The following is a 15,909-nucleotide window of genomic DNA, read 5'->3' as shown; positions in this document are numbered from 1 at the left end:
GTCCTGTTCTTGCATTGGCCAGCCAACCCCCCCTTCACAAGGCGATCTGGTTTATCTTGTAAAAGACATAGCTGAAGCACAATTGCAAAACAACAATAAGAACAACAGAAGGTGAATTTTAAAATACTTGCGGGAAACAAGATCCCTCTCCCCTCCTAGCCACTGGTATTCAAAAGCATTGTTCCCTCTGATTGTGGAGGTCATGATGCCTAGTAGTCACTGAAAGCCCTCTTCATGAATTTGTCCAATCCTCTTCCAAAGCCATCTAGATTGGTGGCCTTCAATGCCTGCTGTGGGAGGAAGTTCTGTAGCTTAACTTTAACACTTTAGCTGTGGTTCCTGAATTGCAAGGGACTGGGCTCGATGGCCCTGGGGGGGCGGGTCCCTACCAGCCCCTACAATTCTGTGAGTCTATGACCTCAGAAGGTGGTGGACTCACCTTCCTTGACTAGCCATCTGTGAGGAATTCTTTTATCTAAGATATGATTACCAGATTTTTTTCAATGAATCCAGGGACACTTAAAAAAAAAAAAATTAAGCTGAGTAGCAACAGGAAGTCAGTAGTGGGGATGGTGAGGCAAAAGACCCTGGGCCCAAGCACACAGGCATGTTGTATAAAGGTGTAGAGCCCTTCTTTCGCACCCTGTGAAACATAAATGCGCAGAGTTTTTAAAAAACTGGGCAACGTCCGCCTGCCTGCAACTCCCAAGCCTCCCCCGATCAGTCAAAACAAATAGGGAAGGGGTCAAGACACATAATATGCGCACAAGACACATCACATGGGGACTTCCCCATCATATGGGGACACATCATATGGGGGAAAATGGCAGGCAGCGAGCAACTCCTGAAGCCAGCCAGAGCCAACTGTGCTACCAGGCTGGCTCCGGGCTGCTGAGGCTGCCACTGCCACTGCCACATTTCATATCATAGAATCATAGAATCATAGAGTTGGAAGAGACCACAAGGGCCATCGAGTCCAACCCCCTGCCAAGCAGGAAACACCATCAGAGCACTCCTGACATATGGTTGTCAAGCCTCTGCTTAAAGACCTCCAAAGAAGGAGACTCCACCACACTCCTTGGCAGCAAATTCCACTGTCAAACAGCTCTTAGTGTCAGGAAGTTCTTCCTAATGTTTAGGTGGAATCTTCTTTCTTGTAGTTTGGATCCATTGCTCCGTGTCCGCTTCTCTGGAGCAGCAGAAAACAACCTTTCTCCCTCCTCTATGTGACATCCTTTTATATATTTGAACATGGCTATCATATCACCCCTTAACCTCCTCTTCTCCAGGCTAAACATGCCCAGCTCCCTTAGCCGTTCCTCATAAGGCATCGTTTCCAGGCCTTTGACCATTTTGGTTGCCCTCCTCTGGACACCTTCCAGTTTGTCAGTGTCCTTCTTGAACTGTGGTGCCCAGAACTGGACACAGTACTCCAGGTGAGGTCTGACCAGAGCAGAATACAGTGGCACTATTACTTCCCTTGATCTAGATGCTATACTCCTAATGATGCAGCCCAGAATTGCATTGGCTTTTTTAGCTGCCGCGTCACACTTCCTGGGGGCAGATTTGGAAATCGGGGGACATTCCAGGGACAGAATTTGTCTGGGGACAGATTTGCAATTCCGGGGACTGTCCCCAGGAACCGGAGACGTCTGGTAACCCTAATATAAGATCCCTGCAGTGCAGGGGGCTGGACTCATGGGGCCCCTTCCACTCCTGCAATGTTTATGATTCATTGGGATTTTAAAACAGAGGTTGGGTGGCCATCTATGGTGGATCCTTTCGCCGTTATCTCTGCATTGCAGGGGGTTGGACTAGATGACCCTTGGGATTCCCTCCACCTGTACAATTGCATGATTCTGCCACACAGAGGCTTTTAAAACAGTTGGTGCGGCCGCCTCTGGAGGATCCTTTCGCTGCACTAGTAGACCCTTGGGATCCCTTCCAACGCTACTACCCCATAATGCTATAATTCCCCGGAGGTTTGTAAACACAGGTGGTCGGGCGGCTGTCTCTCAAGGACCCTTTCCCGGAGGTCCCTGCCCCGCGGAGCCTTAGACAGGACCACTCTTCCAACCCTCCCGAGCTAGCAAAGCGCGTGGGGCATGGAAACAGCACCCCTGGGATCCACGCTGGTGCGTGCCCGGGGTCTTCTCCCTGGGGGGGGGGGTCCTCTCTCCTTACCCCTCCCCTCCCCACCGCACCCCTCCCCTCTCCCCTCCAAGGCCTCCCGCCCAGTTGGCGTGGCCCGGGCTCTCCTGGAGGTGGTGCTGAAGGAACAGCTCCGCGGCTCCCTCCCTCCGCCCTCCGGCGCTCTCTCCCTCCCCCCGGGGAGCCTGGGCGGCGGGTGCTGCCCGCCCGCCCGCCCGCCTTCCCGGAGCAGCCGTCGCCTTGGCCAGCCCAGCTGCCGCGGGAGCCTCAGCAGCGGCGGCGGCAGGAGGCAGCAGGCAGCAGGCAGGCGCCGGAGCAGCAGCCATGAGCCAGGCAACGGCCGCTTCTTGCGTCTCCTCTCCATCCTCGTCTCCATCGGCTGTAGCAGCAGCAGCAGCAGCAGAAGCGCCCTCCGCTCGCGGCTCCCCGGCGTCCGGCAGCCCCAGCCCGGCGGGACCATGAAGCGGCAGAACGTGCGGACGCTGGCGCTGATCATCTGCACCTTCACCTACCTGCTGGTGGGCGCCGCCGTCTTCGACGCGCTGGAGTCCGAGGCGGAGACGGCCGACCGGACGGCGCTGGAGGAGAAGCAGCTGGAACTCAAGAGCAAGTACAACCTGAGCGAGGCCAACTACTGCGAGCTGGAGGGGGTGGTCCTCAAGCTCAAGCCCCACAAGGCCGGCGTCCAGTGGAAGTTCGCCGGATCCTTCTACTTCGCCATCACCGTCATCACCACCATCGGTAAGGCGGCCTCGCCGCGCGCCCGTCGCCGCCGCCGTCTGCGCCCCGGGGCGCCGCCTGAGGCTGCACGAAGCCCCGGAGGGGGTGGGTGGGACTGTCCCCAGAAAGTGTGCGTGCGTGCCTGTCTCCCCCCACCCCGCCGCCGCCACATTCCACGTGTATACTTTGTCCTCAGTTTCCCCTTTGGGGCCGGACCTGCCTCCCCAAACGCGCCTGCTGCGTTGCAGAACCGCTTTCCCACTTTGGAGAGGGAGACGCCGGTTTGGAGAGGAGTTGGGCAACTTAAGAACGGGCTTCGGAAACCTTTCGCTGAGCTCTGAGTGGTTTTCTTTGGGGGGGGGGTTCCCCTCCCTTATTACTTTACTCTCCAATAGACACACAAAGCCCCTCTTCCAGCTATATAATCGCTTTCTCTCTCTCCATCATCATCCAAGCTCAGAACACGGCTCACGCCCCGAGCCCCGTCCACTCGTCTTTTCCTCCTTTGCCTTCTTCTGTTGTCCCCCCCCCCCCCGCCCCGAAAGTATAGTCTCCGGGTGGGGTGTGCGCAGGAGATGGCACGTTCTCAGCGGCGCCCGGAAGAAAAATCTCCCTTAAAAAAAACAGCAACACCCTTCCAGACCTAAAGCAAACCTGTTTCTGGAAAAGTGGGGGACTGGTTGTTTTTATAATGACCCCCCCCCCCCACCGCAGCAGGCTTCTATGGAAAAAGTGGCGAGGGGCGCGGAGAGGTCTGGAGGCAGGGAGCTTGAAATGCATGCTAAAGCGCGGAGAAACAATGAAGACAAAGGGTCTTCCCTGGAAAGCAGACCCCTCCTCTCTCGTCTCTCCCCCCTCCCCATTTAAGACCACCAAACCAGATTACTGGTTGGGTTTGGAGGCGCGACTGGGATCTCCGGAATTTCTCGTGGAGGGTCGTTGGTGTGTCTGGGTAGAAGCTGTGGCCGAATGATCTTTTGCTGAGTTGGGGGTGGGGTGGGGGAGGGCGGCGGCTGTCGATTATGGGATGGGGGGGGGGGGCTGCTTAGGGTGATTAGGAATTTCTCGCATTATTGACTCCACTGTCTTCCGAAGCATGCTTACCAAAGAGTCAATGCTGTTGGGCACAGTGGAAGTTCCTTCTGAGTAAACATGCCGTAGGGTGCGTTATTGGGCTGCGGATAGGAGTATATAAATGTACTGGGAAGAGTTATCAGGCTTACTTCTGAGTAAAAATGCATAGGCTGGGCCATAAAGATATCTTTTGCACGGAATGAGAAAGGTAGTAGCTCAGAGGCAGAACAGCTGCTTTGCTTGTAGAAGGTTCAGTCCGCGGTGGCATCTCCAGGCAGAAGCGGGAGAGATCCTTGGCTGAAACCCTGGGCAGCTGCTGCCAGCCCGTGTCGACAATATTGTGTCGGATGAACCAGTAGTCTCTCTGACTGTCATAAGGCAGCGACCGAGGTTCTTATCAGATGCATTCACTGTGCAATCCCACGCCTGGTCCCTCAGAAGCAAGCCCAGCTGCATTCCGCGGGGTCTACTCTCGAGTAGGCGCGCCGGATCGCGGCCTGCAAGAGTTAGGAAGCACTTTTCGGACCCCTCCCCCTTGCCATCTGTGCGTGACCGCTTCCTAATCCCTGTAGGGAGAGAGATCCGACGCTGCGTGTGATGCAGGCGATTTATTAATCTGTCGTAAAAGGCGTGAGCTGACTTTATCTACCTGCCCTCAAGAGGGGTGTTTTTTGGGGGTGGGTGCGTGGGCTTAGCAAGAGGAAGGTTGCCCCCCCCCAACTACCCTCCTGTGCAGGAAGCGACCGAGGTTCAGGAAGCTTGTTTTTCTTCCCGCTTCTCTCGAGTAAAACAAAAATGGATCTCTTTTGCTCCTCCGCTGTTTCCAGAAGGATGAGGCGAGCTCGTGGATTCAGGGCTCGTGGGTTGTTTATGGGGAACACCCAGCCTGTCATTTTGCCAGTTTCCAAACATGTGAATCAAAACACACAGGAAGGCAAGGCGTGTGTGTGTGTGTGGGGGGGAGGTCTCGCCGTGTCTGCAATGCGCAGGATTCCTGCGAGTGGGCAGCGTTGAAAATAGAAGGGGGGTTCCCTTGCCCAGAGAAGTCCTATAGTTGGAGATCTTCTTTGCCACCCTCGTTTCCACTAAGCTTCGGAAGATCCTCTGCGCCAGGCAAGAGCCTCAGATCTTTAAGAGCATCTTTCAGCTCAGTCTGCAGTCGTGAGCACACTAACGAAGGAGTAAACGCCATAGAGCCCAGTGGGACTCACTTCGCCGTAATCGTGGGATCCTGACCTGCCAAGCTTTCAATAATAATCCAAATGCGTAGCAATGTTTTTCCCCTTACCCCTTTTGCGTGCTTGGCGTTCCAGGGCTTGTTCCCATTTTACAGATGGAGAGTTGAGGTGGGCAGAAGGGAACCCGTGTCAGAAGGTAGAGAAATTAAATCCCAGGCCTTTTTGGCCCCAAAGCTCTAGCGTCCTTGAAGTTTACTTGTTGTTTCCTCATCGTACTCAAAGTGCCCCCCCCCAATGGGCTACGTCATGTGATCTGAGGTGGGTGGGCAAGAAACCCCTGGATTATCCCAAAGTTCATTTGCACAATATTAGATATTCTATGGGGGAAATGAGAAAAGGACTCTTCTGTAGGCAGAAATGTATTAATTGCACCTCAATATTTTCTCTTGCCTCCATACAATAAAGTGAGAAAGGTCAGCTGTATTGCAAAGTCTAAATCTTTAGCTGTGCATGATGTAGTTCATCTTCAGTTCTGCGCACTTTTACTTAGGAGTAAGTCACATTGAACTTTGGAGCGAACACAGAATCATATTGCCTGTTGAGTAAACTGGACAGGCATTCACTTTGACCCTTTCGACATTTCTCTTCTTAATGGGGACAGAAGGCTTTCCTTTGACGCTTTTTAAAAGGAGAAATTATGTGCCTCTGTTTATGGCGTATTAAGCCAGCTACAAATAGAGCATTTTTAAGGACAAACGAATGCAATTGGGCGCAGTTTGACGCGCAGAGGAAGAGATCAGTTTAAGCTCCTAACTCTTGCTTGCAATCAGATTAATTCCTGATTTATGCCGCTGCTCTGGAATTCTGGCCAAAGACCCCCAGAGGCCAGACAGCCTTGAAGCCTGTTGCAACGCTTCCAAATTGTTTCTCAAATCCCGAGCTCTTAAAAGCGCTTCCCTGCAGAGTCTCCTTGAAATATGGCGCACACCCTCTCTTCCTGGTTTCGATTTTTTTGGTGCTTTCCCTCTGTGCTGGATTATTTCACTTTTTGAAAAAATCTTTCTACGGCTTTTCGTTCTCGTTCCTGTTCAGAACACCCTTTTGAGAGAGGACACTGACTGCTGTTGCTGGTTGGCAATACTTATGCCCCAAAAGAGTATTAATAAAACAAAGAAATAAATGCAATTGAATCTATAGCAGCAGCACAACCGGAATTGGTTGCTCAGTGCAGGTGTCCCAGAAAAGGATAGCTTTTTATCTTCTCCGAAATATTTATTCTTTATTAAATTTCTATACCACCCTTCAGCCAAAGATCACAGGGTAGTTTATAACATAACAATGGAAAAATATATAGCATAATAACAAACAAAAGCAATAAACCCCAGTTCCAAAGAACGTAGATTGTTAAAGGCCTGGGAGAAGGAGGGATGTTTTTGCCTGGCACCTAAAGATATATAATGAAAGGACCAGTTGAGTTTCCCTGGCACTCCATAAACACGTTAGCCAAATATCTGAAGATGGAGCAAGCTTGTTTTCTGCTGCTCCAGAGGGTTAGGACTCAAACCAAAGACTTCAAACTGCAAGAAAGGAATCATAGAATCATAGAATCATAGAGTTGGAAGAGACCACAAGGGCCATCGAGTCCAACCCCCTGCCAAGCAGGAAACACCATCAGAGCACTCCTGACATATGGTTGTCAAGCCTCTGCTTAAAGACCTCCAAAGAAGGAGATTCCACCACACTCCTTGGCAGCAAATTCCACTGTCGAACAGCTCTTACTGTCAGGAAGTTCTTCCTAATGTTTAGGTGGAATCTTCTTTCGTGTAGTTTGGATCCATTGCTCCGTGTCCGCTTCTCTGGAGCAGCAGAAAACAACCTTTCTCCCTCCTCTATGTGACATCCTTTTATATATTTGAACATGGCTATCATATCACCCCTTAACCTCCTCTTCTCCAGGCTAAACATGCCCAGCTCCCTTAGCCGTTCCTCATAAGGCATCGTTTCCAGGAGACTTCAACTAAGTCAGGAAGAGCTTTCTGATGGTCAGAGCTGTTCGACAGGGGAGCAGACTTTTCAGAAGGTGGTGGACTCTCCTTTCTTGGAGGTTTCTAAGCAGATGGCCCTCTATCATGGATGCTTTAGCTGAGATTCCTGCATCGCAGGGGGTTGGATTAGATGTCCTTCAGAGGTCCCTTCCAACTCCACAATCCTATAATTCTAAGTCACAAGAACAGAAAGAGTCCCTAAACCAGGGGTCAGAAAACTTTTTCAGCAGAGGGCCGGTCCACTGTCCCTCAGACCTTGCGGGGGCCGGACTATATTTTTTTGGGGGAAATGAACGAATTCCTATGCCCCACAAATAACCCAGAGATGCATTTTAAATAAAAGGGCACATTCTACTCATGTAAAAACATGCCGATTCCTGGACCATCCATGGGCCGGATTGAGAAGGCGATTGGGCCGGATCCAGCCCCTGGGCCTTAGTTTGCCTGCCCATGCCCTAAACCCTCTGACAGTGGCCTTTTCACATCCCAGGGCACTGGGGGGGCTTGCTACAGAATGTAAACAGCAGCTGGACTCCGTTAGCAGTGGCGTAGTGTGGGGGGTGCAGGGGGGCCCGGCTGCACCGGGCGCAACACCTGGGGGGGGGGGGGCGCGCGCTCGCACTTGCAGCTCTCTGCCCCTACTAAAATCCACGGGTTAGGGGGCACAAATTACTTGCCTTGCCCCGGGTGCTGCCAAACCCACGCTATGCCACTGTCCGTTAGGGAAAAGGCCTCTCTGACTTTTGTAGTTTCCTGACTCTGGCAAGAAAGAACCAGGGCACTTCTTGTAAAAGAGGCTGCGCAGGATCCCTTGAGATGGCTGGGGAAGTTTTTAATGTTTAATGTTTTATAGTGTTTTTAATATACTTTTAAGGGATGCGGGTGACGCTGTGGGTTAAACCACAGAGCCTAGGACTTGCTGATCAGAAGGTTGGCGGTTCAAATCCCCGCGACGGGGTGAGCTCCCGTTGCTCAGTCCCTGCTCCTGCCCACCTAGCAGTTCGAAAGCACGTCAAAGTGCAAGTAGATAAATAAGTACCACTCTGGCGGGAAGGTAAACGGCATTTCCGTGCGCTGCTCTGGTTTGCCAGAAGCAGCTTAGTCATGCTGGCCACATGACCCGGAAGCTGTACGCTGGCTCCCTCGGCCAATAAAGCGAGATGAGCGCCGCAACCCCAGAGTCGGCCACGACTGGACCTGATGGTCAGGGGTCCCTTTACCTAATATACTGTTGGAGCCATCTAGGGTGACTGGGGAAACCCAGCCAGATGGGCGGGGTATACATTATTATTATTATTATTATTATTATTTGGCTGCACTAGTTGCCAAGTCCAGCTCCATGGAAAGCAGAGGCCAATTCCAGAGGTTACAAGGGATTGGATCGGTTGGAAAACTCAGCCCGAGACTCAATTCCTACTGCAGTTTTGGCGCACAATGGCTGTGGGAAAATTGCAACCTTTGTTAAGATCCCAGTGGCTTTAGTGATGGCAAATGTGCCAGTACCAGTGGAAGGTGGTCGACTCTTTGTTGGAGGTTTTCAAACCAAGGTCGGGTGGCTGTGATTCCTGAACTGCAGGGGATGGGACTAGATGACCTTTGGGGTGACCCTTCTGTGACCAAGAGGTCAAGTTTTCCCCCACTGCATGGTTGTGCTGGAATTATAGCATAAATTGCCTTTGAGTGACATTGTCTTGTTCAACCTTGATTATTATCATTTAGTCTTGATAGTTGCATTTATTTATTTATAAGAATAGTTGTATACTGCTGCATCATTAAAAAATAAACCGAAGTAGTTTACAGAAATGAAAACATAAAAGCCACACAATGGCATCCATATAAAAGTTAAAAACAGACCTCAAACAACAGTTGTGGACCAATGTGGTCAGAGGCCTGGCAGAATACAAAAGTTTTCAGCAGGCTTTTAAAAGTCGACACAGAAGGCGTCTGGTGAATTTCCAGTGGCAGAGAGTTCCAGAGGACAGGGCCAATGACACCAAAGGCTTAGCTTTGAGCCCCAGCAACTTGGGGGATGACCAATGATGCCTTTGCAGATGACCTCAATGACCGAGTGGGGATAGGAGAATTCAGGTGGTCCCTGAAGTACCCTGGACCTAAGTTGCCCCAGGGCTTTGTGAATTAATACAAGAAACTTGAACCGTAATGTATTTATGTTTGCATGTTACGCAAAATTCTCCAAGCAGCTCACATCACTTTTCAATACATAAATATAAATATACCATACGATTAGAAGAATTAATTCAAACACCTGTACACATGAAACAGCCCATAACAGTCACAGGAAGCACATTGGCAGCAAATTTAAGTAGTCTGTTGCTGTGGCAGGTTTTGAATCCAGGACTTTGAGCTTCTAATCCTACTGTCTGTCTACTGGATGGATACTTTCTGTCTTCTTCCATGGCTTCCTTCCTCTGTGTGTGTGTGTGTGTGATATCAATGGGTCAAATCTCATAGAAACCCATGAGAAAATAATAGTAGAAAAAGGAATGAAGTTTTATTAAGTGCCGGTTTGATGTAATGGTTAGAGAGCGTGTTGGAGTAAGATGTGGGAGAGACCAGGGTTCAAATTCCCACTCAGCTCTGAAGCTCGCCGGCTGATCTTGAGCCATCCATTGTCTCTCTGCCTTGCCTACCTCACAGGGTTGTTGTTGTAGGGGGTGAAAGGGGGAGGTGAAAAACTGTGCTCAGGGTGGAAGAGTGGGGTGGAGATATAATTAAGTTTGAAGCCAGCTCCCAGTTCCAAACCAATTGCTCTAATAACTCCAGAGGATGCGTCTCATATCAGTGGAACGATGTGATATTTGAGAGATACAGCTCTCAAACTCTTCTGCCAAGTTTGGCTCCATTCCTTCATCTTGTCGCCTTAAAGACCTTTCTACCGTATTTTTCGCTCTATAAGACGCACCTGACCATAAGATGCACCTAGTTTTTGGAGAAGGAAAACAAGAAAAAAAATATTCTGAATCCCGGAAGCCAGAACAGCAAGAGGGATTGCTGCGCAGTGAAAGCAGCAATCCCTCTTGCTGTTCTGGCTTCCGGGATAGCTGCGCAGCCTGCATTCGCTCCATAAGACGCACACACATTTCCCCTTACTTTTTAGGAGGGGAAAAGTGAGTATTATAGAGCAAAAAATACGGTAGTTTTTAGATTGTTTACGGGAGTTACTTGATATTGTCTTGAGTTTAATTCAAGTGTGTGTATATTGACCCAGACTGTAAATTCCCTTGTGTTTAATTTATAGACTGTTGGGTACTAAATCTAAATCGTCATCTGCAATATCCCAGTGCAGAGAAGGACAACCAAAATGTTCAAGAGGGCTGGAGCGAAATCCCCTAAGAAAAAAGCGTACCGTGTTTGGGGCTTTTCAGTTTTAGTTTAGACCAGTTTCTGGAGGAGAGATCATTCTTGTGCTTCAATTCTACTTGTGGGTTTCCCATAATGGGCATTGGGTTGGCCACTGTGAGAAAAGGAGGCCGGACTAGATGGGTCACTGGCCTGAAGCCGGCTGGAGTGGCTGGAGAAACCCAGCCAGATGGGCGGGGTATAAATCCTACAGCCTGGATCCTGAGTTCCAGCTCCAAGACTCTTCTGGTGGTTCCCTCCCTGTGAGAAGTGAGGTTACAGGGAACCAGGCAGAGGGCCTTCTCGGTGGTGGCGCCTGCCCTGTGGAACGCCCTCCCATCAGATGTCAAGGTAATAAAGAACTATCTGACTTTTAGAAGACACCTGAAGGCAGCCCTGTTTAGGGACGTTTTTAATGTTTGATGTTTTGTTGTTTAGTCGCTTAGTCGTGTCTGCCTCTTCGTGACCCCATGGACCGAGCACGCCAGGCACTCCTGTCTTCCACTGCCTCCCAGTTTGGTCAAACTCATGCTGGTAGCTTCGAGAACACTGTCCAACCATCTCGTCCTCTGTCGTCCCCTTCTCCTTGTGCCCTCCATCTTTCCCAACATCAGGGTCTTTTCCAGGGAGTCTTCTCTTCTCATGAGGTGGCCAAAGTCTTGGAGCCTCAGCTTCAGGATCTGCCCTTCCAGTGAGCACTCAGGGCTGATTTCCTTCAGAATGGATCAGTTTGATCTTCTTGCAGTCCATGGGACTCTCAAGAGTCTCCTCCAGCACCAAAATTCAAAAGCATCCATTCTTCGGCGATCAGCCTTCTTTGTGGTCCAGCTCTCACTGCCATTTGATGTTTAATGTTTTATCGTGTTTTTAATATTCTGTTGGGAGCCACCCAGAATGGCTGAGGAAACACAGTCTGATGGGCAAGGTAGTAATCATCATCCGCCCATCTCTTAGGACAGGCAGCATGATGAAGGTGACCCCCATGGGGAGTTTCCCATCAGCCACCTTGTCTTGCTGAGACTGCCCCATAACAAGCCTTCTACAGTGGACGCTCAGGTTGTGAATGTGATCCGTGTGTGATGCACATTCGCAACCTGCAGCATTCGCAACCCATTTCTGTGCGTCTCTGCATGCACGGGTTGCGATTCGGCATGCATGCACAAAGTGCAATTAAAGCTTCTGTGAATGCGCGACCGCCAAAACCCGGAAGTAACCCGTTCTCATACTTCCGGGTTTTGGTGGTCCATAACCCAAAAAAACGCAACCTGAAGCGGCTGTAACCCAAGGTATGACTGTTGTTGTTGTTTAGTCGTGTCCGACTCTTCGTGACCCCCTGGACCAGAGCATGCCAGGCATTCCTGTCTTCCACTGCCTCCCAGTTTGGTCAAACTCATGCTGGTAGCTTCGAGAACACTGTCCAACCATCTCGTCCTCTGTCGTCCCCTTCTCCTTGTGCCCTCCATCTTTCCCAACATCAGGGTCTTTTCCAGGGAGTCTTCTCTTCTCCTGAGGTGGCCAAAGTCTTGGAGCCTCAGCTTCAGGGTCTGTCCTTCCAGTGAGCACTCAGGGCTGATTTCCTTCAGAATGGAGAGGTTTGATCTTCTTGCAATCCATGGGACCCTCAAGAGTCTCCTCCAGCACCGGAATTCAAAAGCATCAATTCTTTGGCGATCAGCCTTCTTGATGGTCCAACTCTCACTTCCCTACATCACTACTGGGAAAACCAGAGCTTGAACTGTACTTATAAGGTATGACTGTACTTGCCAGCAATTGGAAAGATAGGAATGGGTTGCGTGGATTCCTGTGTGGATGTGATGGGAAAGGTGGCAGCTCATTCAAAGTGCAGGTCTGGTCCGGGGCACATCCAGGTAGGGCTGGGGAGTAAGCAGAATGGGGGAAACCCTCGGAGAGCCTCTGCCAGCCAGTGCGTGCAATACTGCGCTCAATGGAGAGCCAGGTGCAAAAGCATCTTTCTTCGCTTGGGGCTGCTTCGAGTCCCTTTGGCCGGTGCTCCCCAAGCTTTGCATGCAAATTGTTCAAGTTGGTTAATCCAGGGAAGCTGAGGGAGGCTGGATTTGGAACCAAATGTGAAGAGAGAGAGATTAGGTGGAATTAGGATGGGGGGAGGGGAGGGAAAGGTCAAGCAGCAAGGCAGCCGCTTCGGGGAGGGGAGCTTGGAGAGTCAAGTCCAGAGCTTAGTTTTTACAAGGGAGAGCCTGAGGTGATTGTAGGAATGAAAATCACGGGAGACGAGTAGTAGGTGTCATGTGAGAGGCGTCTGCCGGGGAAGCCCCGGGAACTCTCTTTTATTGAATATTACAGGGGCTGATTCATGGTCCACAAGGACAAAAGGGCCGTGAGGGCTGGGAGAATCTGTCAGTTTCGGTTGATCTCAGTTTCTCATTTTTTTCGCTCTAAAGTTCAGTTCTCCATACGAGTTTACGAATTCTTCTTCTTCTTTTTAGAAGTCCTCGTGAAAATTCTTCAGCACCTTACGGAGGATTTCTCCTAATATGGATTCCCCCCCCCCAATTTTTTTTTATTAAGTTTTCCACAATTATAACATAGAAAAGAAAACAACACACAAAACAAAACACATTACATTGCTAAAACAAGAAAAACAAAAAAAAATTAAACACATATTTCTTGTAAAACCCAATTTATCTTTCTTTTTTGGATTTAGTATATTAAGAAAAGAAAAGAAGATAGTTAATTGACGGCATTAATTTTAATAGAAAAATGATATTGGAGAGCTGTTATAAGGTGATACAATGAAATTCAGATAGGAGGGATCTGAGGAAGTCAGTTAACAATGAAATATGCATACAGCTTCCGGGTCATGTGGCCAGCATGACTAAGCCACTTCTGGCGAGCCAGAGCAGCACATGGAAACGCCGTTTACCTTCCCGCCGGAGCGGTACCTATTAATCTACTTGCACTTTGATGTGCTTTCGAACTGCTAGGTTGGGAGGAGCAGGGACCAAGTGACGGGATCTCACCCCGTCGCGGGGATTCGAACTGCTGACCTTCTGATTGGCAAGTCCTTGGCTCTGTGGCTTAACCCACAGCGCCACCCGTGTCCCTGCAAATGGCTTTAGAGACCTATTAGGTCCATAAATGACCATATAGCATATATTCAGCACAAAAACAGTGACATTTGTTGTTGGCAAAGAACAGCTGGACATAGAAAGGACCCCGTTCCCTTCAGTGGCTTAGGGCCTCATCCAACCTAAAGTCAGCCCTGTGGGAAACCCGCAAGCAGCATTTGTGCGCAAGAGTGCTCTTTCCTCGTGTGCTTTCCAGCAACTGGCCTCCGACTGCAGTGTGATTCTCGGACTGTAGAGCGGTTGGAGAATTAGGGGAAAGGCCTCCTCACCCTCTGGTTTATTTCCTCTGTGATGCTCCCAGGCCACGGCGGCTCTGAAAGCACCCAGGCCGCTGCGGCGCATGAAACGTCGCCCTCCTCCCAACCGCACAGAATGTACGCTATCTCCGGAATCCCTGCTCCGGCCTTGACTCGGCGGCCGGCTCTTGGCTCCACTCATGAGGCTGTGCTTATCTCCCCAACCATTTCCTGATCTAATTCTCCAACCCTCGAGGAAATCTCCATTTGAAGATGAGCTTCGAACAACACCTCTGTGTCGGCTCCTTTGAGGAACACGGCCGGCCACCCGGCATTGCAACGCAGCCTGCGAACGAAGCACATTGATCATAGGTGTGCTTCCTCCACTGAATCCGGATTGGATGAGAGTAGTTTCTGTTCAGGGTGTGCTGTCAGAGATCTGGGATCCTAGCCATGTTTCTAGACCTCATGGTCTTGCGATCCCTTTATGGAGTGTTTTGAAGTTTTCATATCGTAGTCAGTATGATGATAATTTATTTATACCCTGCCCATCTAGCTGGGTTTCCCCAGCCACTCTGGGTGGCTCCCAACAGAATATTAAAAACATGATAAAACCAGGCAGAGGGCCTTCTTGGTGGTGGTGCCTGCCCTGTGTAATGTCCTCCCATCAGATGTCAAGGAAACAAACAGCTATATGACTTTTAGGAGAAATCTGAAGGCAGCCCTCTTTAAAGAAGTTTTTAATGTCTGATATTTTATTGTATTTTTAATATTTTGTTGGAAGCCACCCAGAATGGCTGGGGAAACACAGCCAGATAGGCCGGGTATAAATAATAAATTATTATTATTATTAAACATGGTGACTCCTGTATTGCAGGGGGTTGGGATAGATGACCAATGGGTCCCTTCCAGCTCTTTATGATTCTATGTGATGCAATGTGCTTCACCACTGCAATTTATAAAGGTCATGAGGTTCGCCTCCTTTGCAGAATTTCAATGCTTGAACCAACAGCATTTTAAAGGAAATGTTTCTCCTCCTTTTAGCAGAGAGGACAAACACTCTGCATGGAGCAACGAGGCAGCCGTGTCATTGTACGGGGCAGGCAGCTGGCATTTTCTTCTGTGCCAGCCTGAGAACCTCTCCCTCTCTGCCAGCCTCCAACCTGCTTTCGGCCCAAGCTGGCAAGGGATTTTCTGCAGTCTGCCGCTGCCTTGCCAGTTACGATCTCCATTGCCAACATTGCATTTCTGCCTTTCTGTGCCAGCATCAGTTCTGCAAGCTTTTCTCTGTTCTTGCCCGAGAGGGGAAACGATATCCCACTGAGAACCCCTTCCTTTGAAACTTTGACTTAACGTAAGGACATAAGAACAGCCCTGAGGCTGGATCAGGCTCCTGGTCCATCTAGTCCAGTAAATCCACAAGCAGGATTCGAACGCAAGGCACCCTCCCTTTCTGGAGTTTCAGAAGCAGAAGTGGAGCTGGAGCAGAGAGACGACCTTGCTAGTAGCCATCAAGAGCCCTCTCCTCCTCCATGGATTTGCCTAATCCTCTTTTAAAGCCATCCAGGTTAGTGGCCATACCTGCCTCTTGTGGCAGTGAGTTCCACAAGTGCTCTTTTATCGGTCCTGTACCTTCTAACAAGATGGATGCGGGTGGCGCTGTGGGTAAAACCTCAGCGCCTAGGACATGCCGATCACATGGTCAGCAGTTCGAATCCCCGCGGCGGGGTGCGCTCCCGTCGCTCGGTCCCAGTGCCTGCCAACCTAGCAGTTCGAAAGCACCTTCGGGTGCAAGTAGATAAATAGGGACCGCTTACCAGCGGGAAGGTAAACGGCGTTCCGTGTGCTGCGCTGGCTTGCCAGATGCAGCTTGTCACGCTGGCCACGTGACTCGGAAGTGTCTGTGGACAGCGCTGGCTCCCGGCCAGCGAAGCTTCTGAATCCCAGTTGCTGGAAACCACAGGAGGGAAGAGGGGCCTTGTGTTCGAATCCTGATTGCAGGGTTCCCATACTGGGCATCTGGTCACCACTGTGACAA

At 50.2% G+C, this 15,909-nt stretch overlaps 1 protein-coding gene across 1 annotated transcript in view; it reads left to right on the top strand.

Moving 5' to 3' along the window:
- Positions 1 to 2,386: 2,386 nt before the first annotated feature.
- Positions 2,387 to 15,909, top strand: part of KCNK3 (potassium two pore domain channel subfamily K member 3) — a 94,312-nt gene continuing 80,789 nt past the window's right edge. Inside the window, exon 1 of the mRNA XM_083733792.1 lies at positions 2,387 to 2,892. Within this exon, the coding sequence (XP_083589918.1) occupies positions 2,610 to 2,892 (283 nt within the window). The 5' untranslated portion in view covers positions 2,387 to 2,609. The remainder of the gene's footprint in view (positions 2,893 to 15,909) is intronic.

The sequence above is a fragment of the Podarcis gaigeae genome (genome assembly GCF_964106915.1).
Source record: "Podarcis gaigeae genome assembly, chromosome: 3".
Taxonomy (NCBI): Eukaryota; Metazoa; Chordata; class Lepidosauria; order Squamata; family Lacertidae; genus Podarcis; species Podarcis gaigeae.
The sequence above is the reverse complement of the archived record's forward strand: the minus strand, read 5'-3'. Positions and strand labels throughout refer to the sequence as shown.